The sequence below is a fragment of the Morone saxatilis genome, unplaced genomic scaffold, assembly GCF_004916995.1.
Source record: "Morone saxatilis isolate NCDOM2014 unplaced genomic scaffold, NCSU_SB_2.0 Contig14, whole genome shotgun sequence".
Taxonomy (NCBI): domain Eukaryota; kingdom Metazoa; phylum Chordata; class Actinopteri; family Moronidae; genus Morone; species Morone saxatilis.
In genome coordinates this window covers 2,540,534-2,550,395 of record NW_023339696.1, presented here as the reverse complement: position 1 = coordinate 2,550,395, position 9,862 = coordinate 2,540,534, and the positions used below count along the sequence as shown (strand labels likewise).

General features: G+C 40.7%; 2 protein-coding genes across 2 annotated transcripts in view; both read right to left on the bottom strand.

The window, feature by feature from the left end:
* The window catches only part of LOC118323049, a 126,672-nt gene that overhangs the window by 35,699 nt on the left and 81,111 nt on the right, over nucleotides 1-9,862 (bottom strand). The gene's annotated exons all lie outside the window — the stretch shown is intronic.
* Nucleotides 6,482-9,862, bottom strand: part of LOC118323604 (zinc finger protein 501-like) — a 4,462-nt gene continuing 1,081 nt past the window's right edge. The window contains exon 2 of the mRNA XM_035655613.1: nucleotides 6,482-7,897. Coding sequence (XP_035511506.1) covers nucleotides 6,762-7,897 — 1,136 coding nt within the window. The 3' untranslated portion in view covers nucleotides 6,482-6,761. The remainder of the gene's footprint in view (nucleotides 7,898-9,862) is intronic.

Here is a 9,862-nt window from a genome sequence, read left to right as displayed (position 1 = left end):
TGTTGCTTGTGCTAGCTGCATTAGCTTCCACAGACTCCTTATCGCCTGCATAGGTGTCTCCATGCCGTCTCCCCAGGTGAGTGTTAAGATCTGTCGTGCTATCGCTGTACTTCATTGCTGTCCGACAGATCTTACAAATGGACAGACCTTTGTCCAACTTTCCTTTCTTATTATAGAATCCAAATGTCTTTAGATTTGTTAGTCTTGTTGCTATTGTCGCAAGACTCTCCTATCAACCCTTTTTCCTTTAGCCAACTGATTCATTTAGAATCGGACCACCGGTTGTACCAGTACCGTACCGGTTCATGGTACATTCAGATTGATCCAGAGGTCCACGTACCGATGAAACTGACTTGTATTGGTAAATCTTTTAACCCATAATAGATAGATAGATAGATGATTGTCCTACCAGTTCTTTTTGTCAGACGAAGGTTGAGGAGAGGAGAAGAGGGAAGTGAACGAGTGAATCCCTCCATCATCCCGACATCCGACCCCTCTGACTCTATGCTACTGCCACCTGTTGGAAGAGAGAGAGAGAGAGTTTGGAGACTGAAAGCGGTCGCTGCATGCAATCATGGAAACAACCAGAGGCTCATATCTGCAACCTGCCACCTAGACATCAGAACGGAGACACATCCTCTCTGTAGAATGAGATATATGGAGCTACTGACGTTGCCGAATGGAGGCAGTCCTTATGAACGGAACACAAGACAACACGTGTAATAACACATAGAGGTACTGACCACTGTTGTTCTTGCGGCTTTTGCCTCCAAGCAGCATCTTGAGGCTGTTTCGGAACATGATTGCTCACGACGACACGTCACACACAACACACTTCCTACCAACACCTCCTGGAGAGAGAGAGATAGAAAGAGAGTCAGTGAACTAATACAATTTGTAATTTCCTTTCAAGCTGTGTACAGTGCTGACATTACAACCTGACACTTCTCTCTATCACTCAGCTGATACTTTGATACCAATTGGCTGCATCACCACCTTAACCTACTCCTTAATGTGTTAGATTCTGTTTTTTTTTTAATTTAATGTCCATGTAATGTGTTTATTCCCACAGACCTCCCTTACAGAGCAGAACCTTCTCCACCAAGTCTTACTCGATACCGGTTCCTGAATGATACTGTGTTCGATACAAATTTTATAAAACTTATTTTAACAAAAAGAAAATGCATTACGGTACAATTACTCTCTGCAGAGGAGGAAGTTGTTCAAAGACCTGGAGCAACTGTTTTTCCTTTGCGCACTTTACTCAACCTGGAAAACTGGACTACAATGAAGAACTCCATATAGTATTGGACTGTATAAAAACTACAAATCAAAGGAATATTAACATAACATTATGGCAGCAATACGTTTAGTCTAATCCAAAGAAGCAGAAGAGGAAGGAGCGACTGTGTGTGGAATATTTATGGCACTGGGAAATAGTGACCTCTTACTGTCTCTGTGCTGGAGACCAGCTACCCCGGCTCTGACAGCAATCCACCGTCAAGTTCGGTGTGTTCCTCTGCTTTCACCTGTCGCTCTCTGTAAACACCACCGTGCCGTCCGAGAAAAAAGAAACACAGACAGCTACTGACGGACTAGTGCTTACGTGTTCCAGGTTGGCTAGGGTGTTAGGTGCTAATTCGCCGGCCCCAGTAGTTCTTACTAACCAGCTGTGAGCAGTCAGAATGTCACCGAGCTTCTACAAACCAACATTTTGCAAAGCACAGAAATATTTCGCTGTGCAACTTTCTGATGAGACCCAGCCTTCTGTAATTATTCCAATTTTGGATTCAACCTACATTCTACCTGGATGAACCGAACCTACACCGTCTGTCTGTTTGTGTGTGTATGACCGTGCTTGTTTTAAATACATACTTTATGAGTGTCCTGCAGTGAAGCAGCTGACTCCGCAGAACATCTCATTTGTCCGACTGGCAGCAGAATCATTGCTTACACACACACACACACACACACACACTCCACACCCCCTCTCTTCTTTTACTACAGTGTGACTTTTAAACACACCCGACTTGCTGGCTGGTAATGTTGTTGCTAGGCAACCGTCTGCCGTTGCTAAGCGAACCATTAATGAGAATGTAGAATATAACCCTGCTCGCCTGCTGGTGTATGCCTCTGTGTGTGTGTGTGTGTGCTGTTACAGGAGTTCATGAGGGTCACTATAACAACTGACCAAAAGGTGATTTAATTAGGGGAACAGAGAGCTTCTATGTGACTGTAACAGGAAAAGCCTCAACACACCCTGCCAACCACTGTTGGGACACTCAGTAAAGGTACAGAGGTCATGTCATTTTGATTAAATCTCCAACTGAAAACCTGGTTCAACCCTTTTGATTCTGCAAGACAGCTGTTTCAGTTAGGCAGTATATCCACAGTAACACACACAGAGTCACTTGTTTCTAATTCACACAGGAAAATGCTCACATGCGCCAATGCACACTGACATTTTGGGCGTTAGATAGAACTACAATATAAAAATGACACAAATTGTCTGTCAATTGGGTATTTTGTCATTAAGTCCTATTAAGTTGGTGGTTAACGGCGCCTCCTCCAAATAAATGCAGACACGGAGCAGCGCCATGCAAGTACTTTAGCCTTTTCTTTCCCATCTGTGACATCTGCAGCCTCAATAACCTTCCCAGAGCGAGTTTTCCCCATTTTATGTGTCGTTAAAACAATACTGTTTGTTAGGTAACAGCCGAGAGGCTACTCCCCAAGGCCTGCTGAATGATGTTCCCTGTAGTGTGTTAGGTCAAAAAGAAATACACCACTTTAAATAAAGTCAAATAAAGGAAAATTCAAGACCAAATTAATGGTCAACCGATATGGGTTTTTCTGTGGCCGATGCTAATATGTAGAGAACAGGGCGACTGATAAAAAGCCGATATCAAAACAAAGAAAAGTCATGTAGAATTCCTTAACTCCATGCACATTATTATATTAATCTAAACAACACTTTTAGATGGATCATTCTATTTATTAATGAAACCAAAATACATTGGTTTCAGAATGTGACAGGTATTTAAGGCAGAGTGGGAACAGTATGTCAGAAGCAATGCCATTCAACTGCATTATTATAACATAATATATATATATTTATCTATAGACCAAAAATTCATAAAACGCAAAATAAGTATAGAATTGGGCTGAAAACCAAGATCCAAACTTCACCTTTTTCTCAGTTTCTCTCTCGCTTTCTCTAATGAACTCAATTACTCACCCACCAGAGCAGAAGATTACTGTTCTACTATACACACACACACAAATACCCGAGTTATTCTTCGAGTCGGTGTGAGAAAGATAGTGTGCGTATTCAGAGAGTGTGTTATGAAAGTGTTTACTGGGGTTAAAACACACCAGATGTCACATTTTAGGCAGTGTAAGTAAGCACTGACCTCTGTCCCCCTCTGGCGACCAGCACTGATTACAGCAGCACGGTTGCTTTTCCTGTCTCACTCTCTGCTACTGCGCACATCCACTGGCTCCACTCAGGGGACGTTTCATCAGCACATAAATTCATATTTCAATTTAACTTAATTCACTAAATGAGCCACAGCTAGCGGTGACAACTAGTATCAGCACCTAATATAGTGTCTCAACATCTGGGCCCATTATGACCGAGGATGTCAAACTCAACGCTCAGTCAAATTAACTCTTAGATGTTTGTTTTGGGTGAACCGCTTGAAGGTGCTCAGTGATCTCATGCTATTAGCACTGATGCCATGCTGTAACATTTCATGTAACGGCTAAAAGTTGCTAAAAACTCACTCCTGTTGTTATCAGTCCTGTTACAAAAAATGTCTTCCATTTAGAAACCATGGTGTGAGATTGACCATCATACATTTTGAATTGTGAAACGTGCGTTATTAGATACAGTGCGGTGCTGAAAAAAGATAAAGAATGACGTGTAATTTTGAACATTTACAACATGCCAATGGCATCGGCTTATATGGAATGCTTCCGTGCTATAACCCTCAATCAGTGAGGAACTGGGCACGCGTACACAACCTTCATTTCCACTGCCAGTTACCCATAAATGGACAAAGAAACAACACCGCATTATGCAATACCTTGACAAAAGGACAAAATGTTTACTTCATGTATTGTATTTTTTAATCTGCCTCATTTTGTCATGAACAGAATGAAGACAATATGTAACGCATTCCACTGCATTATGTGGTTATTACAAAATACAGTGGTTATACTTTTTTATGTAATATCAATATACTAATAACCAACCAAAATGGATGTCTTCATCTGTACATTACATTTTTAACCTAAATTAAACTTGCTAAATATTAAATTTGACTCTATAAGCTGTGCTCCCCTGTTGGTGTTATAGTAAACTCTGCTCTTAGTCTAAATAGCCACATAAATACAGCAAACACAGCAACAACTCAGGGACTGCATGTCATATTTCGGACCGGGAACAAACTACCTTCGGGCTTTTATTTCCAGCAGGGTGGACTGTTTGAAAGAGCTTCAGCTTATTCAAAATTCAGTTCATTAAAAACTGCGACTCCCATATTGTGTAACAGCCGTCACAATGTGCAATCATTTATTAGAAAATGTGGGAAAATGTATTGGTTTCAGGCAGTTATGAAAGGTGAAAATGTATTAAATTTTGTCAAGTTACTACGTAATGTGATGTTTCAATGACATTTCTAACCAAGGATCTTTGAGGACAGGTACATTTTCTTTCAAAAGAGTTCTACTATACCATTGGTTCTGAGGAATTGTTTTATTTGAATCGTCAAATCCACAAAACCTCCAAACAGTTCCTTAACAACCTGAGTTGCTGAACATCAGAATGTTAGCATAATCACACAATGTGATATCTTATCGAGTTTCTTCATTCATCCATTTATTATGTCACTATAGATACAATTAGATGTGCTTATTAACAAGATCTTCATGGTGGACTACAACCATTTTTCTCATTAGAAACACTTGAAACAAGCCAGAACCTGCTTCCTTTAGACTCAGTGTGGAGTACATATAGTATTTGACTTTACTTCATGCACAATGATCATTTACAGTTCAATCATTTACATTTAACGCTGCAGATGACCTATACATGAGTAAATTATGTATTGGGTTTCAAATGATAGATCAATATCCATTTTTTTTTCTTAGTAAAATCTAAAAAGTTAAGGAGATCAATAATATATCAAGAGAAAATGAATCATTAAAAACATTGTATTTACCCATGTATGCCTGTTACTGAGCCTTTAAAAACATTTTCTTAAAACAAATGAAAGAATATGTTTAAGCTGAGAGAATATTATAACCAGTTTCCAATAAAAAAAATGACACAAGAAAGAAGGCAGGTAGCTGTGCTACAATCAAGAAAAATAACACCTGAGTAAAAAAACAAATAAAAAAAAAACCTGAAAGAAATCAATATATTCATTATTCACTGGAAGGTTTCTGATGAAAATAAAACCTTACTTATTACCCTACCCGCCTAATAGCAGTGTTGCAAACATAAACTGTGGGCTATAAGTTGGAGGTTACAGGAACTGTGATGAATACAAATGCAGATGCCACTGTTCTGATTCCATAAGAACTTCTTTTAACTCAGACTGTGTGCATGCAGTGGTGTGATTACAGCTGTGTGACACACTGACAGTATTCCTAAAAAGATTGAAAAAATTGCAATATATCGCCTTGCTTACAGTATTGCAATATATGGCAATATATTGAATGGTTACCCCTGTGTTGTGATATGTATTGCCAGATTCTTGCCAATACACAGTCCCACTATCTCAGCACCTTTTTATGATATGAATGTTTTGTTGGCTTATGAAGTTCAGGGGGAGTTAATGCGAGGCTTCGGCAGTCTGAGTTAAACAAATCAAGCTTTTCTTTTGGGTACAAAATTCCCTCTGTATGTTTTCACAGATTATCTTTTTTTTGCTGAGCTGGGGTGAAGGGGTTGTAGTCACCAAAACAACAGTAATAAACACACACGAGCCCCAGCACGAAGAGACCTAGTTAAGGAATGATTACAGCAACCAACAACTCTCTCAAATGACATCTGAGTACTGTAGGGAAACGGATTGAAAAGTCTGAACCCATGCTTTAGAGGGGTAAATCCAACACATCAACTGTAGAACTGTGTGAAATCAAAGTTTCTAGACAAATACAGTATGAGCAAGTTCAGTATCAGTTGTTCATGTTTTTTTTTTTTTAAAGTATAGTTTTTGGGTTTTTATTGCCTTTATTATGGTGACAGCTGAAGACAGACAGGAAAGGGGGGCAGAGAGAGAGGGTATGACACGCCAGCAAGGCCGGCAGGTCGGTACTCGAACCCCTGGCCGCTGCTAACGCCCACAGGACTCAGGGCTCAAATACAATGGTTGCCAGCTCTACCCACAGAGATATCATGTTTTACGCATGATGCAAGATTAATTCAAAACCAGAGGAGCCCATTACATTTAAAATAAGCTTAGTGGGAGGTATGTCAATACATATTTTATTTTATAAAATAAAATATGGACCATAGTGCTGTATAGGTGACATACAATACTTTACAATACAATATTTTAGACAATTTTAACACATGTAGTACCAAAAAGCACAGTTCCCAGAAAAGGAACACAACATTTAAATGATCATGTAGATGAAACAAAGGAAACTAACTATATTTGAGTGTGTAACACTGAACTGATCAGTGTTGAGCCAAGTGTTGCCCTCAGTCTTCAGTCCTGCTGGAAGAAACTGGCTTAATAAGCATCTCTTCATTTACTTCCGCTGCTCTCACCAACACACTTCTCCCTGTTGTGGATTTTCAAATGTCGTGTCAGATTTCTTTTATCTGCAAACCCTTTACTACAAACCGAACAACTAAATGGTTTCTCCCCCGTGTGGACAGGCAAGTGTCGTTTCAGAGTTCCCCCGTCTCGAAATCCTTTACCACAAACCGAACAACTAAATGGTTTCTCCTCCATGTGGACAGTCAAGTGTTGCGTCAGGTACTCCTTTCTCGAAAATGTCTTCTCACAAACCGTACATCCAAAGGGTTTATCCGCAGTGTGCATTCTCATGTGCGCGGACAAATTGCTGCTGAAACTGAAACTTGCTTTACAAACTGAGCATGTGAAAGGTTTTTCTCCCGTGTGAACTCGTATGTGTGAAGTCAAACCCGAGCTGTGAGCGAATCTTCTGTCGCAGAAAGGACAACTGAAGGGTTTCTCTCCCGTGTGGACTCTCATGTGCTCCACCAGATTTCCGCTCTGTTGAAAGGTTTTCTTACACACCGAGCAGCTGAAACGTTTTCCTTCTGAGTGAAGTCTCATATGAGCCGTTAAGGAGTACTTCCTGGAGTATTTGCTACCGCAGATTGAGCAACTAAATGGTTTCACTCCTGTCTGTTGCTGCGCACATTCAGAGGGGTTATCAGGTGCTTCATCGTTTTGCAGACGGTTTAACTTCGACTCAGATTTCCTGATCTCCTCCCAATCGAAACTACTGTCACTGTCGTCAGTCTCAGCTTCAGAGGAGTTTGACGTTTTATCATGAGTCGCTGGTAGTAAATGAGCATCTGGATTGAAGTCCCTGGCTAGTACTGATCCTCCACAGTCCTCTCCATCAGCTTCTGTTTTAAAATGCAAATGCTCTGCATCTCCGTTCTCTTCACTTTGGATTGGATGAAACTGTAAGGACAGAGGGTTCTCTTCATCATCTTCTTCACTCTTCACAGGGACAGGAGCCTCCTCCTCCAGCCCTCGAAGCTGCTCTCCCTCCTGAATGGTCCACAGTTCCTCCTGTTCCTGTTTAATATGTAGCAGCCCTGGTAGATTCTCCTGGTCCAGACTGGGGTTCTCTTCCTGCTCATAGAGAGGTTCTTCTTTAATCACCAACAGCAGCTGGCCGTCTGTGGAGAGTAATGAGATGCATACATGCATGTTAGAAAACTGTAATTGACACATGAACATATCATGCATGTATAAAAACCTGTTTCTGTCTGGACTTGAACTATTGCTCATCAGCCCTTGCAGCACAGTAATGGACTTCCACCTGCTTTCTATGGGCGAGATCGCTCCGGTCGATGCGTGCTCAAGTGACTGTGGACCGGTGTTTATTGTGTTTTGGGGACAATTAATATTACTTAAATCACAATATAGTCAAGTGCAATATCCAAAGCACAGAAGCTGCAGTTTTTTGATAAAAGGTCAAATGTGTGACAGCATTATAATGGGGCACTGGAGTGCTGGAGAGACGCCCTGGCCAACAACTCTTGATCTCCAGATTTAAGAGTGTTTGTTTGGTACAGATCCTGAAATCCTTGTTTTCTTTCATCATTCCCACACTAACTGACAATCATATTGCAATATCTGTCAAAATAATTATAATAAGATAAGCCCTAGTGGACATGAAACTATAAGCTGGCACATACTGTTCTTACTGGTTAAATAGCTGTTATTGCTCGACCATAAAGCCATACATTAGCACTGGAGAGCACAAGGCACGGTGCACTGCTGAGCCTGTGTCACTTTGCTTCGCTATTACACTCTGAAATATGGGACCAATTTGTGTTTTACACTGTATTTTTGTAGTCATACATTATTTGTTCAAATTCACCATTTGCATTACATTGTGATTATTGCATGAGCATTTTTCCACATTTACGTTTAGACAATAGAGGTCAGCATAAGCCAGCTAATGGTACATCTGTTCCCCACTCTACCCCTTGCACAGTATGTTGGTGTGGAGAGGCCCGAACCTTTCATTGCATTTTCTGTATCTTTATTACATATTTCTGTTTATTACATTTGTTATTTGTATCCCCAGATACAATTAAAGCTGCAGTAGGCACCTTTTATAAATAACTACTTTTTGTCATATCTGCTGAAACTTTCACTGTATTACTTTCACCAGCTCCTAAGGGGATTTACAAGAATCCACATGTTTTTATAAAAGTTACCTAGTGCAGCTTCAGGTAAAGAGTCCTGTACTACAAAACAAGCTCAACAGAAACCAGGACATCTTTTGTTATCTGGTTTATGGGCATACTTTACAAATAAAGAGCAAACTATATTAGAAACATACTTAGCCGTTAAAGTCCCCCTCCAGTCATTACAGTGTGCTGTTTGAATACTGCCAGGGTTTGACATTAGAAGAGGGTGTTCACATTCATCTGCTGAAAGTGGGAATCTGAGTTTTAAGGAGCGGGGGCATACGAGCATCATTTGTGACACCACAAACTGTAAGGAAGTCAATCCCGTTAAAGTTTGCACCATCCACTGAGAATGGACTTTACAGTGAAATTTTGATCTGAGGGAAGAAGCTGTCTTTAAGTCAGGTGGTGATGGGAAACACAGCTACCTGCGTGTCCAGTGTTAATGACTTTAGTTGGCAGATCAGACAGGCAAAGCGTTAAGCTCGAGGGGTGATTATGCGCTAATGGTTTCGGTTCGGTCTTGACGTTCGGTCTAGCCATGACGGAGTGAATGCTGTCTGGAGTTTCCTCAGCGACAAGGTGATACTCTTTGGTTATGTCCGTCATCAAAAGTTGTAAGTTAAGTCAAATAAAGGACCAGTGAGCAGAACTAGTGGCGTCTCGGTGGAATTATTGCAGAGTGCAGACTGCAGCTCCTTCGCTTCACCCTCCCCTTCCAAGAGCAAAAGACAAACTATGGCGGCCGCAAAACGAACAAAAAACTGAATGTTGTATTGCCACGTGTGAAAAAGTAATGTCCCACTGCAGAAATTCATTTTCTTGGCAATGCTGTGTAACTCTGATTAGTCCCCAGCAGCCACCAGGTAAATGCTTCTTAATAAAAGGAGGGTATGTTAAAGTATATGGGATTTATTGTTTGGTTCTTGACTCATCCACTAC